This window comes from Mycteria americana, chromosome 1 (genome assembly GCF_035582795.1).
Source record: "Mycteria americana isolate JAX WOST 10 ecotype Jacksonville Zoo and Gardens chromosome 1, USCA_MyAme_1.0, whole genome shotgun sequence".
NCBI classification, from domain to species: Eukaryota; Metazoa; Chordata; class Aves; order Ciconiiformes; family Ciconiidae; genus Mycteria; species Mycteria americana.
In genome coordinates, this window is record NC_134365.1 from 8,826,492 (window position 1) to 8,850,471 (window position 23,980).

The 23,980-nt window shown below is 42.9% G+C and overlaps 1 protein-coding gene across 1 annotated transcript in view; it reads left to right on the plus strand.

The window, feature by feature from the left end:
• Positions 1-23,980, plus strand: part of ELAPOR2 (endosome-lysosome associated apoptosis and autophagy regulator family member 2) — a 106,802-nt gene that overhangs the window by 77,261 nt on the left and 5,561 nt on the right. The window contains exons 8-21 of the mRNA XM_075489504.1: positions 366-454; positions 3,841-4,021; positions 4,782-4,910; positions 5,882-5,972; positions 7,117-7,219; positions 8,479-8,616; positions 8,902-9,165; positions 10,079-10,252; positions 11,736-11,925; positions 15,977-16,073; positions 17,322-17,423; positions 19,718-19,844; positions 20,610-20,788; positions 23,256-23,421. Coding sequence (XP_075345619.1) covers positions 366-454; positions 3,841-4,021; positions 4,782-4,910; positions 5,882-5,972; positions 7,117-7,219; positions 8,479-8,616; positions 8,902-9,165; positions 10,079-10,252; positions 11,736-11,925; positions 15,977-16,073; positions 17,322-17,423; positions 19,718-19,844; positions 20,610-20,788; positions 23,256-23,421 — 2,030 coding nt within the window. The remainder of the gene's footprint in view (positions 1-365; positions 455-3,840; positions 4,022-4,781; positions 4,911-5,881; positions 5,973-7,116; positions 7,220-8,478; positions 8,617-8,901; positions 9,166-10,078; positions 10,253-11,735; positions 11,926-15,976; positions 16,074-17,321; positions 17,424-19,717; positions 19,845-20,609; positions 20,789-23,255; positions 23,422-23,980) is intronic.

The following is a 23,980-nucleotide window of genomic DNA, read 5'->3' on the forward strand; positions in this document are numbered from 1 at the left end:
AAGGAAGTTTCTAATGGCTTAGAGTGTTTTTGTTCCTTATCAAGTGAGAACATACTTCCATGCTTGGCAAACTACACAAATTATTGCTTGAAGGTGAAGGGGTGGGGTGAGAGTTTGGGTGACTCCCTGGTCATACTGTATCAATTAATTTCAGTGTGACAGTACAAGCATAGCTGGTATTTTCCCTGTTCTCCCCCTTCAGTTCAGGGGAAGGTTCATGTAGACTCCATTAAGAGTTTGATTTTTCATTCTTGTTTTGTATTTTTCTGCTGACTTACTTTAATCTCCAGATTTTAAGCTCATTGCAGTTGTTTCCAGGGACCGTTTGATAGTTTAACATCCTGTTCCTCACCCTTTCTTTTTAGATGAGGGATCCAGTGCGTGTATAGAGCGTCCTCCATGCACAAATAAAGACTTTTTCCAGATCCATACCCCATGTGATAAGGAAGGAAAAGTAAGTAGAAGGCATGATCCTATTTTTAAGCTCATTGAGCTTACTGTGATCTCTCGATTTGAAAACAAGGTAGGGTTTCTAGGAATCTCTTTCCCAATTGCTTTCCCAATTTTGCTTCCAGCATTGACTCTCTCTGTGGCTTTGGGCTTGTCCTTTAGCTTCTTTCTGTCCAGCATTTATCCATCTGTAAGAATCTGCCTGTCATGGGTCTGCTTAAGGGGTCTGTCGTGAAATGCTAAGCTCCTTGCACTTGTGATTAGTCTGACTGGGTCACTGGTGCTATCTCCATGCTCATAAAACACCAGGGTTGGACCACAGGCTGAAGTACTCTCCCAGAATAAACCCTGTTGTTTAGTTAGCAATGTTTCCTGGCATGATTTTGGCTTGTGGCAACTTGCCCTGTCCCAGCAATGCCCAGGCATGATTCAGGTGCTACCATGGTACAGGAGCATGACCATACCTATTGCAGGTGAAAAAGCGTTTGGCTGCATAGGTATGATGTGTATCATGTCCCTTGGTTTTAGCATCAAAGAAGAGCCTATGATCTGTTGAAATAATGGTATATACATAGCCTGGGAGTATTCATGTGCAGCAGCAGAGCTTAGCTGCTAATAATGTGCTTGCCTCATGGGATGCCTTGGAACACCTGGACTATCAGTAGATTGTTTCACCCAGAGATCTTAGATCCATTGGGTCTCCCATAGAGGGACCTGCTGGTGGAGCAGCCTGGCTTTGGAGCTCTCCTGCCCTTTGTCCCAGCAGTCACATGGGGATTTTGGTGGGATTTGGAGAAGAAACTCCTATTTACTGGGATATGGAGCCCACAGAGATGTGGACACGTGGTCAGGCCTGTTTTGTCTCTTTTCTTCCCTTTCCCATCTCTCTTAGATCCGGATGGGATGGCAAGTAGTCAAAACCCATAGCACCTGTAGGTTGCTGGCCTAATATTTGCTGGCAGGATAGAGTATTTTGGAGTCTGCTGGTCAGCCAGTTCCAAAATGCATCTGAGAGTTCGTGTGCTTTAATAACGAAGCATCAGTGAGTTTAGCCGCAGAGCTGGCAGGCTCTACAACCTGGTCTTGCTTGACACACTGATTCTTGCTCTGTTAACTTCCTGTAACGACTCGAGGAATTAGCAGCAGTGTTCACTGCTACACCTCAGGTACTGCTTTAAGTGCAGCCTCCTGCAGATTACCCTGTCGCTGCTCTGTGCAATTCAAGGCTCCCTGACATTGAATAAGCTCCTGCTGTTGACCCTTTTCCTGCCTCCTCAATGGCCTTTGCCTTCACTGATGGACATGATCAGAATACAAAGTGGGTCTTTCTGCAGACACCCTTCATCTTCCAGTTGAAACAACAACATGTGACATAGACACACAGACACTGGCTGGGTTTTCAGGACTGCTTTCACCACTTAGTGCTCTGCATCTCTGGAAGTCGGTCCAGGTTCGCCATACTCCCCAGCCATCTCTCCACGTGATGCAGTCCAACGAGAGGGCCTGACTCTGCAGCCCGTCTTCAGGTGAACAGTGGCTGTAAAGCACCAGCCTAAAGGCCTGTTGATCCATGGCTTACTAAAGTCAGCCAGGTTTTTCACTGGACATGAGATTGTTGTCTCCCTCCTGCTGTCCCCACTCCATGTGTAGAAGGGGCCTCAGGAGATTTAGGCACTTGACTCCTATTGACTTTCCACCTGTCTACTGCTTTAAAAACCCTAGGCTGATTGCTTCAGCCCTAGTCTTAGAAACCCTCACCTGCATGGTTGTGGGCACTCTCTGACCCTTTTCTCTGCTCAGATGCAGTAGGATTTAGCCCAGATGCACTTTAGTGTGTACAGTGTGTCTGGGCTCTGGGCAACTTCACGGGTACTTTACCAGCTCCTGATCCTTTTTATTTTAAATGCTGTGCACCCTGATGCTGCTGAAGCATTTCTGGAGCAATACTCTAGAAAATCCTGTAAGTGTTCGGGAGCAGCAAGGGCAGACTGATCCATAAGGGACAGGGAGCCAGGAGCCAAGCGTGACAGTAAGGCAGGCAGAGGCAGATGCCACTCTGACAGCAGGAGTAGTGCCACAGTACCTGAGCAAAGCGAGCAAAGCAGACCAAATTCAGCCGAGGTTGCCAGACAAGTCCATAGTGATGAGGCAGGACCAATGTCAAGCTGGGACATCAAGTCCATGGGTCAGTCAGGGTGTGGATCAACCAGGGTACATGACCGGACACAGGCATGGCTGCAACACAGCGCAGGCAGGGACAAAGGGCAAGAGCCTCAGCTTAACTGCAGCTCCCAGGATCTGAGGCCTGAGCCTGCACTGAAGCTTCTTCCAGCTTTTTTTTCAAACAGGTTCAAAGCTGGTCAATACTTCTTGAACAGCTCTGTGTTATCAGAGGGCTAACCTTGAGCGCAAGCAGATCAATGCCCAGGATGGCAGGGGCATGTGCTCAGGGCCCTGAACCAAATTCATAAGGTGAAATCTCCCCTGTCAACCTCTGTACCCATGCCTCTGGCCTCAAGGATCCCTGATGGCACTGTTGGGACCGAAGGGTGGAAGTATGCAGAGAATGAGCTATGTCCAGGTTAAAGTCTCGCCAGTTGCGTTTCTCAGCTCTGGAACCCAACTAATTTTTGTCTTGAGATATTAAACCCTTTCAGGGGTAGACCCAAAGACAGATGAAAATTGAAACCCAACACCACGGGTGATACATCTCACCTAAGCCTTTTCCTGAAGTCAGAAAACTTGTGTCTTGTCAAAGACAGGCGATGTCAGAGAGGTGATACCATTGTATATGGTAACGCCAAGGACTGACTCATGTTAGTGTTCATAGACTGCTCCTTCTGTAATATGGAGGGACTGGAGAGGGGCTGGAAGAGTTCCTGTGTGGTTTTGGCATTTGCTCAGTAGGTGAAAATGACTGGAGAGAAATTGAGGATTTTCCAAAGAACAGGCTAGTATGGAGAAAATGCAGAACTTGTGGTGTTCTCTTCTAACAGATGCCTTCCCGATAAAGGAATTTTATAATGCAGAAGTTATATTTTGGGTTACTATGGTTAAAATGCAGAGATTGCTTATGCAATTGTTAGAATTATTTATCTGATGTTCCTCAGAAACGTTTTCATGGGAAAATCCACTAGATAAATAGGAATGAACAGTAGTAATTGTTTTAAGCTTCACATTTTTGCTTTGCTCTGAGGGCCTGAAATCTTAGAATTGCCTGTGAAACCAGTCACTTCTGTTTCCCTTCTCTGTCCTTCCCTTTATTGTCCTGGATGTGCAAGGTCTGTTTTTGGCCTAAAACATTGGGAATACTCTAATTTCATTTACAAGGGGGACCTTGTCCTAAAGCTTCCTAACACACCATGTGAGCTCAGTGTCTTCTCCTTCCAGACTCAGATCATGTACAAATGGATTGAACCCAAGATCTGCAAAGAGGATCTCCCTGATGCATTGACCTTACCTCCTTCTGGAGAGAGGAAGGATTGTCCACCCTGCAATCCTGGCTTTTACAACAATGCCTCATCTTCCTGTACTCCTTGCCCACCAGGCACATTTTCAGATGGGACACAGGGTAGGAGTCCACAAAAAATTGCTTGTCTCCCCAAAAGCAGTTGTCTGCTTGCATGTGACTTAGTTTAATGACACATCATCATAAGCCAGAGTTCATTGTACATAAAATACTTATTTAATAACATTGGAGAGAGGGAGTCGGATATGTGTTTTCTCTCTGAAGTCCTTTCTTATCAGGGATTGCTGCTCTAAGTTGACCTGTTGTGTTCGGGATGCATTTCTTGGCTGATATAAACATCCTGAGGGTTATTTTAAGGGATTCTGAGAAGGGAATCAGAACTTTTACAGTCAGTAATTCCTCCTCACCCATTCTCCTGTCCATGCCAAGTTCTTCCCTGTGAAAATCTCATTTTAAGCACTGTCAGATGAGTACCCTGCCAACATTGTCTAGCCTAAATTCTGGCTTGTTGATTCTGAGATGTATTGGCCCAGTGGTCACCTGGGTCAGCATTTTGTGGGAACTCATGTTTACCAGTATGATCAAACCTTCAGCTGAAGCCATTAAAAAGGAAGTGTGGCTTGGGGGGTCAGTTGCAGATTACTTACCACGAGGTTATGATCTGCAATTTATAAAATGTTGGTCTCTTTTCCACTCTTCTGGTCCTGATAAGTCTTTGGCTGTTTAATTATAAATAAATAAGTTATTTTCTTTGCTCATTACTTGCCTCAGAGAGTAAAACAGTAATGTCTATGTTCTTTAAAACACTGTTTGAGATGCACTTTGGCCATGTGATTTCCTTTCCCGCCCTCTCACCCTGTAGAGTGCAAAGCCTGCCCTGCTGGGACTGAACCAGCTCTTGGATTTGAGTACAAGTGGTGGAACATCCTGCCAGCCAACATGAAGACGTCTTGCTTTAATGTCGGCAACTCAAAGTGCGATGGGATGAACGGTGAGCCAAAGTCCCTGTGTTATTACTCACCTGTCTTTCTCCTGCACTGATCACTGTTGTAATGGAGCACTCATCAAAATGAATATGCTCTTTGCTACATGAGTCACAGCACAGTTTCCTCCCTTTTCTTTAATTGCACCAGGCTTGAAACTTCCTGTAGGAAGCAATGTCACAATATCACAAAGAAGAACTAAAAAAATCTCTTGTATACCAGAAGAGGGCAGGAGCTGCAGCCTACGTGAAGTCCCCTTAGCCTGTCCCTGTCCCACCATAGACTTTGATGTATATGAATATCCCCACTGAAAAAAAGCCAACTATTTGACTTCTCTCTAGTTTATCTCCTATCATATTTTGTGATAACTATGCCCTTTGAGGTCACACATAATTCTTTTGGAAACCTTAATTAAAGTCTGTGATCTTTGTTCATTTAGCACTCAGAGCTTTCTCTCTGCACATTTGCTAAGATTGCAGCAGAGAGCAGTCACAGCTCACTGGTGAAAGTGGTCCCATTCGGGACTTCTCCCACCTCCAGCCTTCTCTGAGAGACTTTCCTTGGTCTGATCCGCCCTGTCAGGCTGATGTAACTCAAGCTTTGAATTATACATGTTGAGCAGAGACGCACTGAAGTATATGCTTAACGTTTAACATATAGATTCATTGATTCATCTGTTTTAAGGCTGGAAGAGATCAGATGGATCATCCCCCTTGAGCTGCACAGCACAGGTCAGGGAATTTCAATTGCTTTGCTGATTTCAAGGTGACATTTGCCTATAAAATCAGCAGTTCATACAATTACTAAAATTTTTCATTCAAAAGCATTATTATACTGCTCTATAGTTTATAACAGACATCTTTAAAATGTACTAAAATACTGAATTGCTTAAAGAAGTGTCGTAACATAGAAATTTTTTTGCCATATGACCCAGAAACCATCCATTTCTTGAATTTTTTTCTTTTTTTGTCCTGTGAAGGTTGGGAGGTGGCTGGTGATCACATCCAGAGTGGGGCAGGAGGCTCTGACAATGACTATCTTATCTTGAACCTGCACATCCCAGGATTTAAGTAAGGAACAGGATTTTTTTCATCTCTTTCTCATTTATCTCTGCCTCTTACACCTATTTCACCTTATCCCTGGAATGAACAGTTTTCCTTTCTGAAGTGCAATGATGTCACAAATGAGAGACAAGGGGAAACTTGGATTTTATTCCTGTGTCCCCCATTGCAGCAGACGATTCCGTAAGACCTTGGTTTTCAGCAGCGTTTGCGTCAGTCTGAGATGCCAGCTGTCTAGAAACTGAGAAAAAATCTTCCTATCCCTCTGTTTCTAAATTATCCCAAAGTAACCAGCTAAATCTGCCATGTATACTGGTGCCTGCCCTGAAGGTGTTTTACAGAAACCCATATTACTTTGCACTGTGGCTCTGTGCAGCCTGCACAGTCTGTGCTTCTCCTGAAGCCAGTGGAGGGATGGAGGCACCGCAGGAGAACAGGACATCCCACCTCTCCTGGACCCTCAGGCAGGATGAATTAGCTGCTTGAGGTGCTTGTGCCTCTTCTATGTTAAAAGAGTGAGCTTGGACTCCGAGCTCAGATCAGGTGCCAATTGTTAAGACAGGTAAGGTATGGCAAAATGAACCTCACCCTCCCTTTGCTGTATCTCAGCTGAGGGGGGTTGTGACTTTTTACACCCAGTGAGCAACCTGGTGTACACCCTGATTTTTATTTTACAGTATGGGCAAACAGCAATGAAAATAAAAGAGAAGCAAGAAACATATCCGTGGAAAAGTTCGGTGTGCCGCGGTTTACTGTTTACTGTTTAGTACTTTGCAGGGGAGCACCCTGAATACTTCTGGTTTGTACAAAACTCCTGAATGCATCTCCCACCAGTGCAGGGTACATGCAATTAAATCGGTGTAAATCACTTAAAGCATGCAATGATTCCCTACCCGTACTGTCAAATTTGGGTGTTGGTTATAAGGAGGCAACTGTACCATAAAGAAGTCAGACACTTAAAAAATAATCTTGCTGTGCTCAGTACCCAGTGCAGAGCTGCTGTGCAAACCTGGCCTCCGCAGTTCTGCAAGGGCAGATTTTATGTGACAGGAGTTTGATGGTTTCCCCGCTGTACAAAAAGCAATTTGAAGGATTGACTGCTGCCTGTCTGGAGAGCACCTTGTAAATGTTTCGTTCCTTCTTTGTTAAACAGACCTCCGACATCGGTGACAGGAGCAACTGGGTCAGAACTAGGACGGATTACTTTTATTTTTGAGACCATCTGTTCAGCAGATTGTGTGCTGTACTTTATGGCGGTAAGTGAGACCTCTCTCTCCATGACTGAGGACTGAGCCTGGTATTCCACATGTCACTTTAATACCTCTACATAGGCATGATTAGTTGCACTTGGTTTATTATGACTAAGATTAAGTATGACATTAGTTTAATATCTGCGGTACCCTTGCAGGAAGGATTTAATGAATGACCTAGCAAAATTCCTCCACCATGTGAATTGTGAACCATTCTTGGTTATCTGTTTATTTTAAAAGAAATCATTGGACACCAAAGAGCCAAATTTTCCTGTTAAACCGATAAAATTCTCAGTGTCTCTCATGCGGTTGAGTTAGCCTCCAGAAGTTTAACAGAGTCACAAGTCAAGATGTGGGACAGAGGGATGGGAAATGGAAAATTAGGAAATTTATTCTTGATCCTGTCAGTGACCTGGAGAATTGGTAGGGCAGCAGACAGATATTTGTTTGGGAAAGCAAAGAGAAAGCATTGTTTTTTACTTTCCTCATCTGCTTATCGAAAGTCCATCAGCTGAGGAAGGTAACTGGATCTGTGATGGCTCCCTTGCCCCTGCCATTGCAAAGGGAAGCTGGTCCTTGTTTTTGTATTTCGTGGTACTTTAAAGGAATTTGCTCTTAATTTAAAGAGAATTAAGTGAAAATTAGGTGGTAATTTAAAGGAATCTTCCTTTAGTGATAATCTAAAGGAATCTTTAAAAGGAAAAGCATCTTTCACTGGAACATTTACAGCTGATGAAGAATAAGAGACACAACCATAAATTGATCAGGTTTTCTTGTGTAAACTTTGACACTCGCCTCAGTTCTGTTTCACTAGAGACACCAACAAAGTGGGTATCTGAAGATGGAGGAAACTACAATTTTTCTTTGAATTTTGGCCTTCCCCTCTCTGTGCTATGGTACCCACATGTTTTATACAAAAACGGAATTTCAAATCTGAAAGAACCCCTGTGCTGAATCTGTCCTCATAACGTTTATAACCTGCTATAGGACTTTGAAGTTAATTATTGTGTGAACTAGAGCCATTCTCCCATTCTTAATGGGAGAGCCAGAGTTCTCAATGAACTAGAGCCATAGACACCCATTCTCAATTAACAAATTGCCAGTGATGGAAAACAGAATAAATATGTTTGTTCTCCTTTATTAATCATTAAATGCTATTGTAAAGTCCTTTATATATATTAATCTCTGTGCTATAAAATACTAGTGTTTAGTGTAGTATGACCATACTTTTCATTTTTAAAAAAAATTTTATGCCTATTTTATAGGATGTTAATCGAAAAAATACCAATGTAGTGGAGTCATGGGAGAGAAGTAAAGAGAAACAATCCTACACTCACATCATCTCCAAAAATGCTTCCTTCACGTTCACCTGGGCCTTTCAGAGAATAAACGAGGGCCAGGATGTAAGTACTTCTTTACATACAGGGCTTTACGGCACAGCTTTCCTTGGACACTCGCCGCCAGAGCTCTTGCCCTCCATTGAAGCTCACAGGCTTCTTGTAAAGGGTGAGTGGCTGTCACCATGTAGAATCCCTTGGGAGGTAGCTGTGGATAAACCATCCATGTTGACAGACAGGCACCTGCATAAGATGATCCCTGAATCAGTGCCCTGGCGCACAGTGCTGTGATTAGTGTCCACATGCAATGGCGCAATGGCACCAGGGTGGTTTCCTCGGCTCTTGTTCCAGAGCAGACAGTTCATCAATGACATGGCAAAGATCTACTCCATCACGGTAACCAACGCAGTGGATGGAGTTGCCTCTTCTTGCCGGGCCTGTGCACTGGGCTCCGAGCAGTCTGGCTCATCCTGCGTGCCCTGCCCGGCGGGACACTACATCGAGAAGGAGACCAGCCAGTGCAAGGAGTGTCCACCCAACACCTTCCTGTCCATCCACCAGGTCTACGGCCAGGAGGCCTGCATCCCATGTGGGCCCAGCAGCAAGAGCACCAAGGTACAGAAGCCAAGTGTCTCTGAGCAATGGGCAGACAGGTTTTATTGGGATATAAGCATTCAAAGGGCCAGTTTTAGTGCTTTCCCACACATATGTGCCTTGTGAGCATTGGAGTATAATTATAACCAATGATCCCACTCTTCCAAATATATCCCTAGTCTAACTTCTGTTTGTAAATATGCAATAAGAAGATAAAATTGACCACACCGGGTCAAAAAAAGTTCATTTCAAGAAGCTGTACTGGGGACAGTGTAAGAACAGGGCAAGCATATACGTTACTTCCACCTAAAACTGTCCCAGACTCCTGCTGTTTTAAACTCAGGGACTTCCTCAGCTGGGTGATGTTTCTGTGCCTTTAGAAACCTGTAACAAATTCCTCTTATATGAAATTGCCCTTAAGCCTAGATAAACATTTATCATGTGCAGCAGCCTTTGGCAAGGAGCTGCACAGGGACTTGAAGAACTGCTCCAATTTGTTCATATTCTGCCTTTCTCCATCTGGGTTCATATCCTGTCCCTGTTTCTTGAAGTCTTTCTCGTGTTTCCTTTGCACAATGCAAGTGTAACTGAGGCCATGTTCTGGTCTATCTACAGGGCTTTAAGCTGGGACATTGGGATCCAAAACCACCCACAACAAAACAAAGCAAGAAACTGCATTTTCTTGGCTAATGCAGCAGACAGCAGAAAGGCCAGGCTTAGGGAACATTAAAGTCCTGATATGTAATTGCAAGGGACTGAAACAGGAATGGGAATTCTCCCAAGGGAAAGGTGAATTACAGGAATAGAACAAAGTTCCCCTCTATCCTTAACGAGGAAAGCAGTCCTGTCTGCACCTGCTTGCTCTAACTCCCAGGTGAACAGTTTGCTGCTGGTCCATGACTGCTCTTTAATGGATGCCTCTCCTTCTCTGAAGGACCACTCTGCCTGCTTCAGTGACTGCCTGGTGTCGTACGTCAAGGATAACCAGAGCCTGAATTACGATTTTAGCAACCTCAGCCAGGTGGGCTCGTTGATGAGCGGGCCCAGCTTCACCTCCCGAGGGACCAAGTTCTTCCATTTCTTTAACATCAGCCTGTGTGGGAATGAGGTGAGCTCAGCTGGTGTTGAGGGTTGGGGGGATTAACCAATTTGCTGCCTGTGTTGATGCTCTGTGGGATCACACTGAAACAGGACAAGGATGCCCCTACAGCTGAGCTGTCACCAACACTGCAAACACTTTCCTCTGGATCTTGCTCAGCAGTGCAAGAGGACTTTTGTGCAGCCAAGTGATTTTCCAGAGCAGAGATGACAGTGTTTTAGGCATAAGTAATGCTCAGAAGAAAAACCCTGTCACATCCCTACCTTTTCTTAGTTCTTGTGCCTTCAAGTCACAACCCTGACCTTTTTGTGCTGCCCACAAGGAACTCAAATGAAGAGTCTGAGTCCTTCAGTTGCCAACTTCTTTCCATATGTTTCCCTTGTGACTTGGCTGGAGATGTTGCTATGAGCAGAGCCCCTGGTCACCTTGCTCTCTGCCAGTGGCTGAGGTGCCTGTTGCTGACTTTGATTGCAGCCTTTTAAAGTGGTGGAAAAATGTGTTGAGTCCATCAGTGCAAACAGTCTCTGCCCCAGAGTCAAGATTTTTCTGTCTGGGGCTTGGACTGTACCAAAGCATGTTGTCACATACATAAATTAAAGTTTCGAAGCAGTACCAGTGATGTGTGTTGTGCCATGAAAGCCAAAGCATGTAGTTTACATTGATGTTCAGCCCTGTAAAGTTCTGAAGTCTCTTTCCCATGTACCAAAGGGTTTGCGTGAGTTGAGGCAAATGAGTAGTCACATTTCTTTACAGTGTTTTGCATACTTTTAGGCTTAAATATGTGTTTAAGTACCACCTGGCTTAGAGCTGCTGACAACTAGATCCACAAAGGTACAGATATGCTCACTCCCCTGTGGATCTGGTCTTCATTTTCCCAAACTGCTACCATGGTTCTACAGTACTACCAACTGTATGATTAGGTCCTGAATGCTTGGCATTTTGTCAGGACTACTGAGTCTGGTGATTTGTCTGTCATTGCTGTTGCTCTGAGATTCTAGCAGTGGTTTTGATATGTGACATTAATGCAGCCTTGAAGGCTATATATCTGTTTAGGATTTCATGTATTTGTGCTTTGAAAATATTTTATCTGGATTAAATCCCAAATAAAGGGGTATTCTACAGTATATTATTTAAAGGCAAGGGAAATGTGGTTTTCCTTTGCAAGCCATTTTATTATGCTCTGCAAGTAAACACTGTGCTGTCAAGGTAAACAAAGAAGAGTGCTTTGTAGCACAGGTTTCTGATAAGACACATACCAGAGGTGACATTGTGTTTCTGGGTCTGTACAAGGCTTTAATCGGAGCTTTCACAACGGCACAGTTTGTTGTTGCAATTTGTCCTCTCATGATGGAAATATCAAGTTGTTTCTAAGGTGCAGTAATGAAACTCATCCAGTTTGCAATCAGAAAGTTTGCAATCTCTCCTTTCCCAAACTTTTTAGTGTCTTATGAACAACCAAGAGCTTCCCCATTTTTTTCCTGATTGTCCACAGGGGAAGAAAATGGCTATTTGCACTGACAATATCACAGATGTTACCCTGAAGGACATGGTTGCAGAATCAGAAGATTTTTCCAACTTTGTGGGAGCTTTTGTCTGTCAGTCCACCATCATCCCATCAGACAGCAAGGGTTTCCGAACAGCCCTGGCTCTGCAGTCCAACAGCCTCGCCGACAGGTTCTTAGGTACATGGTTTGTTTTCTGCATGTTGTTATCATGGATGTACTCTCATGTATTTAGGGCTGCAGAATAAATCCTTCTCAGTTCAGCAGTGCTGCATTACCTTGAGAGAAGAGCGAAGGGGCAGCCCAAGATTTAGACCCACTTTGTTCCTGAGCTGTGAAGCAGATGTGGACAGATGCCATTGCTTTTTGCTGCTGTTTCAGTACAGCTGATGGCTGGAGGAGAAGAGTAAGGGCTCCCCTCCGTTCGTTGTTTTCCATGCCCATATTACTCACTCTTCCCTGTGTTTGGTCTAGTGGGTCCCATGGTGCATAGAATTTCAGCACAAAAATCTGGAGAATGTAATTAAAAAGCACCGGTTTTCTTTCATGTTTCCTACCCACGTCATGCAGGGCAAGACCAATCACTGTAGTAGTCACATTAGTCCAAGTGTTTCTGCCCATGCCAAGTCTCCATTCGGGCAATTTCAGAAGAAGAAGCTGGTGCTGGGACACAATTAGGCAAGGAAGGAGGAGGCTTAGGGCAGCATGGGGCCATGCACATCATTAAGTCTTGCATTGCTGTGGCTCACAAGTTCCCAGAGTCTGAGGCCAGATTAGACAATGAAGTCATTTAGTCTGCTCACCTATCCATTACAGGCACTGAGCGTTTGTACTTTCTCCCTGGCACTGAGCCCAGAAACTGATGTTTGACAAAAGCACATCTTTGGAAGAGCATTCAACCCGGACTTTTAAGACTGCCAGAAATAAAAGCTTTGCCACAGTCATTGGTATTTTTTCCACTGGTCAAACACCATCTCTGTATTTTGTTTTAAAGCAAACTTGTTTCCTGTTTCAATTTGCCTGGCTTCAGTTTTCAGCTCTTGCTTCTTGTTATTCTTTCTCCATTTCACACCCACATTTTCCTCCTTGGAAAAATATTTTGTGTACTGGAATCATCACACCCTCCCCACTCTGCTCTTCTGATAAATTAAGTAGACCAAATTCTTTCCAAGTCTCTTGCTATCATGTATTTCTCTCAAGCATCTGAATATTTTTTGAGGCTCTTGCTGCAGCCTCTGTAAGTTGTTATTATATTTTCTTAAAGCATGGGTATCAGAATGGAATAGTATTCCAGTATTTAATTCACTATAATGGCAATAAAAATCACTTCTGTATTTGTATTTGCATGCAAGGATGGAATCCCTGAGTCCTTCTTTCTCCAGACTCATGGGATTTCATGATGGCTTCTTGGATCTGATGTCCAAGAAGATCTTTTTCAGAGTTACCGTTTCCAAGGGAAAATCTCTCTTCCTTAGGACTGGCCTTCATCCCTTGCTGCACTTGTCTGCACTAAAATATGTTTAGTTTGACTGGGACCAGTTTACCAAGTGAACCAAGTTGCTCTGTATTTTATTCCTGTTCCTCTTAATCTTTATTTTATCTACACACTTATAACAACAGTGATTATATAGTTACTTGCAGATCCCTGATGATAATCTTGCATTTTGGGACTCCAATATCACAGAATCACAGAATCACAGAATCATATAGGTTGGAAAAGACCTTATCAATGCCTAGAGAAGCCTGGAGACATACCACATTTGATGGCAATTATTTCCCTTGGCCAGATAATTTTATAATTAGTTAGTTAAATAATTTTTAATCCAGACTGTGCACTTAATTGATATTACACTGCTAACTTTTTAATTAGAATCTCATGTGGTAATTAGTGAAATACTTGATAAATTTACATAATTTTCTTTAGCAACCAAATTCATCATCACTCAAGGAATGAAATCAGATTTGTTCAACAAGAGCTGTTCTCCATAAATTCATGTTGACTGTCACTCATTACGTATCTATCCATTAACTGAAACCCATCTTCCACTTACCATTCCTGTTATTTTGCCTCATCGTGTTAGCCACATTGTAATTTGACTCAGCATATCCCCTCCCCATCAGTCTTCTGACATCTCACTATCATTAAAAGCTCTATTAAAAGTCACTCTTAGGTATGGGTTTGCTAGTTTATAAGCGTGCATGCCAAGTAGATGCCAATATCCTCTCCTGCCACTGTTCAGTCATTGTCTTGGAAAGCAAGGAGATAGTCCTTATTTTTTCCTAATAGGGAGAAAAGATATCAAGCTCTTCTGCTGCTTTTTCTATATCACAATTGTTACATTTTAAAATGGTTGAAGTTTGCCTTTCCTATCCATAAGATGTACTTTTATTTCTAGTATTTCTAAAAAAGCTCCAAACTTATAATTTTTCTAGTGCTGCCAAACACAGGCTTTTCCCTGAAGTCTTTAGCATCCATTATCATTTTTCTGTAACTCATAACTTTTGATTTTATTTAATTCTCTATTCCCCCTCCATTAAGCTTGTGCCAATGTTTTTATTTGAATTGCTCTTTTACCACTGTTCTGATCCAAGGTGGACTCTTAGTCAAAGCTATTGTCATTCTTGAGAGAGTCATTGTGGCTTTTTAGCCATATAATTAATATCCTCTGAAGAATGACGTATTTTTTTTCACACTTGATTTTGCTTCTAGTGTTCTTATTTTTGAGAAACTGCACTTTGAGATGCCATCTCTACAGTACTGCATATTGGATGGGAATATTCTCTCATTGCCTCTGTTGAATATAATAAGGTCCCTAGGAGCTATCATCTTCCAGTATAGTGAGAAACTAATCTCTGTCCATTGTGTTGCAATCCAAATTTAAGTTACCCTGTGTTTGATGCAATGTCTTTGATGAGAGGAAATGATCATCCTTGCTGACGTCAGCCTATATTTTCAGAACAGAGGTCCTTCCACAATAACATGACGTCTTTCTGCACATGTTCCTGATGATTGCTGCAGCACAGCTCATTTTGTTCTGTCTGTTGATGTGTCTGTAGCTATTCCTCACCTGCAAGCCCTCCTGAGCAACGTTACTGAGCACATTGATCCATGTGCTTTCACAGTCCCAAGCTCTGACTTGTCCTACACCAGGTAGTAGTGTCTAGTGCAAACTGTCACCTTTGTTATCTACTATATTTACCTAAAAGGGTAATTATAATCAGACATGGATTTTCCAGCTGTGTGAATAGTCCTCCCAAATATAATGCCAGTCAAGTTGAAGTCAAGTCAAAGTCTTAATAATTCAGTTAGGCTGCCTGAACTGTTGCAAGAACAAGTGAAAAAATTCTTTTCTTCAGTCTTTCCCATCTTCCCGCCAGTTGCTAGCTTCTACCACTTTTTCTTGTTGTTCTAGCAATTTTTCACCTCACTAGAAGGATGCAGCCTGTCCCATTTGTACAGCTCCCTCTTCTTCTGAAATGTTGCAGTGCAGCACCAATATTTGCTGCCTTCTTTGGTTCACGGGGTTGGAAGGATCTCTAAGAACTTTGGCTACTTGAATTTTCCTCTTTTTCAGCTCTTCTCCAAAATCCACGCAGACCTGTGTAACCTGTGTTGTTCCACACACCAGCCTGTCATTTGTTCCAAAATGTGCCATCAAGGCTTGTCTCTGTGCCTTGTCTCTGAAAATTGTCTCTTGTCTCTGTGCCTTGTCTCTGAAAATTAACTCTATCTCAGCTGAAACCAGGACACTCTGACTCCATAATCCTTCTGAATCTTGTCATTGTATCTTTCAGGTTTTCTCCCACAGTATTGCAGATTGCTCAGGGTGTTACATGGTTATGATGTGTTAGGGTTATACATTCAAGGCATATGCTTTGAGCAGTTCATTGGATCAGATATCTTCAGCAGTCCTTTCCCAACCTAAATTATTTTATGATTCTGTAATATCCTGTGATTGCTTTAAATTCATACAAAAGAGTAAAACTTATTTACACTGGTGTTGTTTTATTAATTTTTTGTTTTGTTACATTTATATGAGGAAATCAGACTGTATAAGGAACATACAAATCTGCAAAGTTTAGTTAGAATAGAAGAAAGTGTATAATGTATAGTAATGTCATTAAATGCTGTTGAGACCCATACCTTTCAGACTGAGAAAATGTTATATGTGAACCCCTCAGAAATCCATTCTTATCTTGTTCCTTTTTTTTTTTTCTTCTCAAATTTTAGGAGCTACTGTTGAAACAACACTGGAAAATATCAGCATCAAGACAGATATGTTTCCTCCCTCTCCAAACAAAATACCTGATGTGCATTTCTTTTACAAGTAGGTAAAAATACTGCTTATTGGTATGTCAAATTTCTTCATTTGTTTAAAGGAAACTAAAACTGTGAGGGGAGATCTTTAATCTACCTTCAATCTTTATCACTTTAATCAGTATCTGGCTGATATTGATTGGCATGTTGAAGAACACCTTATGAAATCAGCAAACACTGTTTACTCAAATCTAAATTACACTTGATCTGTAGAGAGTGATACCAGAGCTTTGATTAATCTAGGTGTCACTTCCAGTGTCATGTTGCTTTCCATAATTTCTCATATATGGCTTTGATATGTCCACTTCCCATTGCATATTTTCTTTCACATTTGTTTGTATTTACTTTGATGTTACAAAAATGGACTAATCAAGGTTAAAATTAACTCTGTCTCTGCTGAAACCAGGACATTGTTCCAACCTGCACAGTTACTAGTGTGCTTTCCCTATTCTTCACTTTCCTCCATAAAAAGAATACCTCAGCTTGGGTAAGAATTAGCTCAAAGATCACCTCAATTAAGATGTCTACATGCTGGTGTCTTTGTGTGAACTGGGTTTCTAAGCTTGGACTCTGGAGCCCGTGGGGCTATTCAGCTTATCTTAAGGCACATACCTATATTTGTTCTACTGATTGGCTTTCTAGACTCTATTGGCTTTAGTGATAGATCTTAATTGGCTATAGCATGTTGGATATCAACACTTTATGCATATGTGAATACTTAAATTATGTGTCTGATTCTGCAAACTGAACCCCACACCAGTGACCTTACTTTGTGTATATTATGAACCTGGCTTACAATGTCTGTCATGTTGGAATAAGGTCCATTTTTTTAATCTGCTTTGCCTTGTGCTATTTCAGGACAGTGTGGTTCTCAGATTACTAGGTGAGGAGAAGCCATCATAAACTCTCCAGCAGAGTAACACACCAACCACAGCACCTCTGATTCTCGTTTTTAATTGTTCTATTCTGTTTTGTGGGCAGGTTTATTCCTTGACTCAGCAGAATTCAAACTAGCTAGAAAAACAGAGCAGCTCCCTCAGTGGCATGTCAGAGCACTTTGAGGTTTAAATGAAGTGGTGAAACCTACCCTGCTTCTGATGCTCCTTTTTTCCCTTTCCAGCTGACAAAGGCAAAAGCGCTGTAGTAAACACTATTTCTTTAGTACTGCAGTTGCATGAATGGACAGAGACCTATGAAAGAGCAATATGTATTTACTGTAGTGGGAGCGTATTACGTTTCTCCTCTTGTTTGACATTAGGTCTTCAACAGTGACAACCTCCTGTGAAAATGGCCGTGCAACTGTTGTGACAATGAGATGCAACCCCAACAAACCAGACCAAGGAGAGCTTTCTGTGCCCAGGTATTTAAGTATTTGTATCCTAGTAGTGCCTAAAAGCCTTTTCTCCTCAGGCAACTTTTACAAAACTTGTTAGTAACTTTATAGTTAACAGCAATGAGGAGTGCTGTCTCCCTCATCAGCCACCCAGGAGGGCTCACTCATTTCTCCTAGGTGAAGGACGTGTGCGTCCATCTCCTCCCAGCAGACCAACTGCTGTGTCTTTAGGCTGTGCAGTGAGAGAGGTTAGAGCTCAGGCAGGTTGTTCCAAGCTTAAAGCCAAATGCAAATGTAGTGATGTTTTCTTGTCTACACTTCCCCTTTATTTCAGATCCTTATTTTGATCTTTGGCCTCCTGATTAAAACTGCCTAGTCTAGGCTTTGAGAGGTAGTTTTTCTTCCTTGATCTACAGCAGTGGCTGTGAACAAAGTGATTTTTTTTGAAAAAGAGCAACCTGTCCTAGAAATGATGAAATCTACTATTGCAATGCTTATGTGAGCCCTGACTCTGTCTAGTTCAAGTTCTATATGTATTTATTTATGTGTTTCATCACTCCAGTTTCTATCCTGGACACCTTGTACTAGTTGTGTTTAATTTGCCTGACCTTTTTTCCCTTCACTCTGATTCAAGTGACTCCAAAAAACTTGTATTTTCTGAAGTACTGTTTATTCCTGCACCTGAAAACTTGCAGAGAAAAAACAATAAAATAATTAGTTCTGTTACTCTTCAGCAACACTCTGTGATTTTTCAGAAGTTCCCCTCAACTCTGATAACACTCCTCTTTGGCTGTCAAGGCCCATCTTAGTCCATCTGGACTTTACTATAAATCTGCTGATTGCCCCCTCACTGATCCTGCTTCCCAAAAGTTAAGTCCCCTTCCCAAAAGCTAACAGTGTGAGAAGTGTGACATCCTCTTTGATCCCTGTCCTTGTTGGGACAGATGAACCATGCTCACCTGAATGAAGGCAGAGAGGCATCTACTTCACAGCTGACAGATGAGTGATTGGTGTTTGAACGCCTTTGGAGATGTTTACCCCAGTTTCTTAGGGACCCGATACACTACAAATTATGCTGGACAACAAGCCACCATCTATCAGCTGCTGTGTGAAAATGCTTTAGGTGTCCTAATGTTGTAGGCTAAACATGATGCGAGCTGTGATAACTCACCAGCAGTGAGGGAGGACTAACCTATCTTGCTTTTAAAAGCGTGAGCATGGACAGAAACAGCACACAGCTGGCGTGATGTAACTTATCTCAGTTCTTGTTGGCTTCTTCCTAGCACCCTTTGATTAGCTGAGCAGTCAGACAGCTATTTTCAAACAGTGAGGTATCTGATACATGTCAAATAATACTGCATATAACTCCTTGATCCTCCAGACATGGTGTTTAGTGTCATATGAAGTTGCCGTATAAGATGAAAGAGGCTGAGGAGAAAGGTCTGTCAATGCTCTTGCCATGTACATTGAAAAAATGTTCCATAACCCAGAAAGGACAGTTGTCAGTTATTCAAATCAGGATAAACCAGAATGCTCTTTTAGGGCTGTGGATTTTTCAGTCCTTCAGATCAGGATAACAGATTTCCAGATGATATAGAAAAAAACCTTTTAAATCCATTCTTCTGTATGGATATATTTCACATTTACATGACCTAGCTTTTTGCATGGACTTTTGGCCACTGCTGCTGTTAGACCTGATGTAATTGTCAGTAACAAAAGCTGCGTGAATGTCCTGCCATTGCCAGTACAACTTTCTTCTGCAGGCTGAATACAAAATAGGGTCATTAGTCTTTCTTAGACTAAGAGAAGCTGTTATCTCTTCATTAACTGGTGAACATCCTTCTAGTAATTAACCATGACAGGACAAGTCCATTCCATATGGACGAAATCACCCAGACATCATTAGAACAACAGCAGGAACCAGATAGCAGCGTTCATGTGGAACAGTCACCCAGTGCAGGAGAACAGTGATGGAGGTATGTGCTGGGCTAGCCCATGCTGGTGAAATGCTGGAGTAGTTCTGCTGGTCTCCAAGGCTTGCTTCTTTCTCTTCTCTTCATTGTAGGTGCATGAGTAGCACTCACTGCCAGGAACTAAACCATTATTTTAGACCTTTGACAGCCCAACATCTGTTTTCACTTGAGAAAGCATTTTACAAACTAGGAAAAATTCTTCCCCCAGATTTTTCCATCTGCTGACTTGATGGATGTTTACCCATTTGTTGTACTTACCATTACCAATCTTCAGCAGCAGAATGTGGAGTGAGGATGCAAACCCCAGAGTGTTTCATAAGTGATAACTAAGCTTTGCTCTCCTCCTAGCTCATGCCCCGCAGGCACCTGCGATGGATGCACTTTCTACTTTGTATGGGAAAGTGCAGAAGCTTGCCCTCTCTGCACAGAGCAAGACTACCACGAGATTGAGGGAGCCTGCAAAAAAGGATTTCAGGTACCAGACCCATGTCTCCAAGTCAGATGGGTTCATTTGGGTATAACTTGGACTTGTTGAAATTTGGTGTGCAAGTCAATATGTAAGTGCAGGTAGAGTTGGGAAATCTCAGTCCAGGCTCTGAGCTGGCTGGATGCAAGTCTTATTGGTGAGGTGCTGTGTTGAGACTCAGGGATATTTATTCCTGGAAGAGAGCTGGCTTGTGCTGACCAGCTATGTGGGTAGGGACCTGAACTCTGTATGCATTCATACATGCAGGCAAGTTATTTGTGAAAGGATGGAATGCCTAGAGGACTTCAATCCTTTAATAGCCATAAACATCAGGGGAAGGCTAGGAAAGGATTCAGAATTTCAGTTCAGAAATTCATCCTTCCTTGCATTTTTTTTTTGCTGCTGCCTTCTCTAGTCAAATATTAGGAAGTCCTTTCACAGGTTCAGAACTGTCCTGTTGATCAACAGCTCCAATGCAGGCACAACACATTCACAATCGATGTCCAACCCATGTTGTGCCAGGTGAAGAGCAATTGAGAAGAGGAAATCCTTCTACCATGTCTGAACCTGCAGGCACAATCAAGGGGACAATTGAGTAGACACTATGACTCAACCTGGAGTCTGAAAACCTGAAGTACATGTTTTGATTTGCTTTCATTGAAGAGATGTCTAATCTATCTACCTCAAAACAGCTTGTTTTCTTCAACTCTAAATAGTTCTCTCTTTTCCTATAAGCAGCTCACTTTTTGGTGTTTTCTTTTTTCCATTTGAAAGGAAACCTTGTATGTATGGAATGAGCCAAAGCATTGCATTAAAGGGGTTCCCTTGCCAGAAAAAAGGACCAGCACTTGTGAAACAGTGGACTTTTGGCTAAAAGTTGGAGCTGGTGTTGGTGCTTTCACAGCCGTTCTGCTCATAGCCTTGACCTGCTATTTTTGGAAGAAGAACCAGAAGTAAGTACTGCAAATTGTGCTCCATATAAAAGTAAGCTAAAAGCTTGATGTAGTGAACAGAAAGCCATTTCATGGATCTGACATTATGACAACGTTGATGAGAAATACCATGTTGGATCAGTCCGTTAATCCACCAAGTTAAGGTTTCTTCTATTAACAGTCACTATCAAAAATGCTAGTTAGGAAAGTATAGGAAATCCACAGTAATTTGTTATGGCATAATTTCCCAACAGGAACTGTCTTTTTAACCCCCAAGAGTTTGAAGTTGACCTTAGGTCCTGAAGCAACATGGCTTTCTCAAGGTCTGAAGACCAAAAGGATCTCTCTTCAGTCTAATTAGTCCCTTTCAGCTCGGTTAAAATGATCATAGAATCATAGAATGGTTTGGGTTGGAAGGGATGTTTAAAGGTCATCTAGTCCAACCTCCTGCAATGAGTAGGGACATCTTCAACTAGATCAGGTTGCTCAGAGCCCTGTCCAACCTGACCTTGAATGTTTCCAGAGATGGGGCAACTACCACCTCTCTGGGCAACCTGTTCCAGTGTTTCACCACCGTCATTGTAAAAGATTTCTTCCTTAGATCTAGTCTAAATCTACCTTCTTTTAGTTTAAAGCCACTACCCCTTGTCCTATTGCTACAGGCCCTGCTAAAAAGTTTGTCCCCATCTTTCTTATAAGCCCCCTTTAAGTACTCAAAGGCTGCAGTAAGGTCTCCCTGGAGCCTTCTCTTCTCCAGGCTGAATAACCCCAACTCTCTCAACCTTTCTTCATAGGAGAGGGGTTCCAGCCTTCTGATCATTTTTGTGGCCCTCCTCTGGAGCTGCTCCAACAGGTCCATGTCTTTCCTGTGCTGAGGGCTCCAGAGCTGCATGCAGTACTCCAGGCGGGGTCTCACCAGAGCAGAGTAGAGGGGCAGAATCACCTCCCTGACCTGCTGGCCACGCTTCTTGTGATGCAGCCCAGGATACAGTTGGCCTTCTGGGCTGCGAGCGCACATTGTCATCTCATGTCCAGCTTTTCATCCACCAGTACCCCCAAGTCCTTCTCAGCAGGGCTTCTCTCAATCCCTTCATCCCCCAGCCTGTATTGATACTGGGGGTTGCCCTGACCCAGGTGCAGGACCTTGCACTTGGCCTTGTTGAACCACATGAGGTTCACATGGGCCCACTTCTCAAGCCTGTCCAGGTCCCTCTGGATGGCATCCCATCCCTCAGGTGTGTCAACCACACTACTCAGGTTGGTGTCATCTGCTAACTTGCTGAGGGTGCACTCAATCCCACTCTATGTCATTGATGAAGATATTAAACAGTACTGGTCCCAGTATGGACCCCTGAGGGACACCACTTGTCACCGATCTCCATCTGGACATTGAGCCATTGACCGCTACCCTCTTGGATGTGACCATCCAACCAATTCTTCATCCAGTGAACAGTCCACCCGTCAAATCCATATCTCTCCAATTTAGAGAGAAGGATGTTGTGGGGGACCATGTTAAAGGCCTTACAGAAGTCCAGATAGACAGCATCCGTAGCTCTTCCCTTGTCCACTGATGTAGTCACTCCACCATAGAAGGCCACTAGGTTGGTCAGGCAGGACTTGTCCTAGGTGAAGCCATGCTGGCTGTGTCGAATCACCTCCCTGTCCGCTATGTGTCTTAGCATAGCTTCTAGGAGGATCTGTTCCATGATCTTCCCAGGCACAGAGGTGCGGCTGACAGGTTGGTAGTTCCCAGGGTCCTCCTTTCTACCCTTTTTAAAAATGGTTGCAATGTTTCCCTTTTTCCAGTCACCAGGGACTTCACCTGACTGCCATGACTTTTCAAATATGAAGGTTCTTGACCCTATATTGCTTAGATCTGCTTTGGCAGGACGTCTGGTACACACCCAAAAGATCCCTGCTTCTCAGACTGAGCGTACTGACTGTTCCCCATCCTCATTGTCCTCTGCTTCCCAAATCGCATGCCATAAACTTTCAAAATGTGATTCCACCTCCATGGGATTTCATAGCCGTATAGCACATCCAGCTTCAGCAAACCCAGACTCCAGTATCATGGTCCCCCACCTCTTGCTGCCTCCTACCACACACTGTTACACGTCTCCTCTCCCCTTTAGCCCCCTTGGACATGGGTGTGATGCAGATTCTGATACAGGCTGACGTCAGACCTGCTGTTGCCCCAATGAGCGCACAGGTCGCACTTCTTCCTGCAGGAAATCCTCTCGACCTACTTGTGGTCTTTTGGGAAAACATGGCTCTTTTATAAGGATAGAGGGCTAATCTGGAGAGCAGGAGCTTGGTTTATAGTTAATACTATTCTGGTTACATGTTTTTAATGATTGAAAAATATCTAATTTCCAGTAAATACCTAAAAGTAACTATGTGGAAGGACTGCAGATAATCTAAATTACAAAAACCTTGAATATGGGACATTTGTAAAAAAGTTGATGCCTGTCTGGCTTTATATCTTCAGGCTGGAGTATAAATATTCCAAATTAGTGATGACAGCGAACTCAAAAGAGTGCGAGCTGCCAGCTGCTGACAGCTGTGCTATAATGGAAGGAGAAGATAATGAAGAAGAAATAGTATATTCAAATAAGCAGTCACTGCTGGGGAAGCTCAAGTCCTTGGCAACGAAGGTGAGTAGTAATTACTACTATTAATACTAAAAATAATTATTACCTTTATTTATTACTGGACGTGATGAGGCTGTGATGCTAATTTGCACAGTGCTTTGTGCAGCCTCCCACGCACACCTCACCCAGTCTATAGCCGATCTGCTGAAATCCACAGTATGGATAATGATAAGAAATGTTGCAGGGTGTTGAGTAAATACTCCCTCTTCTGCAGAGAGATTTCAGTAGCATTCTTTATTGTATGGGTGATGATACCTAAAAAGAGCAGTTAATGGCGGGGGGATACTCTCTTCCCAGATTCCTACCAGACACCTCCCTTGCTGAGGCAAACACAGCTATTATAGATACAGAAAATTAACATTGGGAACATAGCCACCAGCCAGCTGCTTGCAGCTTACCTGTACTGGCTTCATGGCTGACTTGAGAACCATAATTTTGAGTACTATAGGACTCAGTTGAAGAGGAGGCATCAGCCACAGCCTGTTACCCAATACAGCAACCTCCTCCATTTCAGTGGGAAGCAACAGCAAAAGGCATTTTTTTCTGCAGCACATGTGATGTG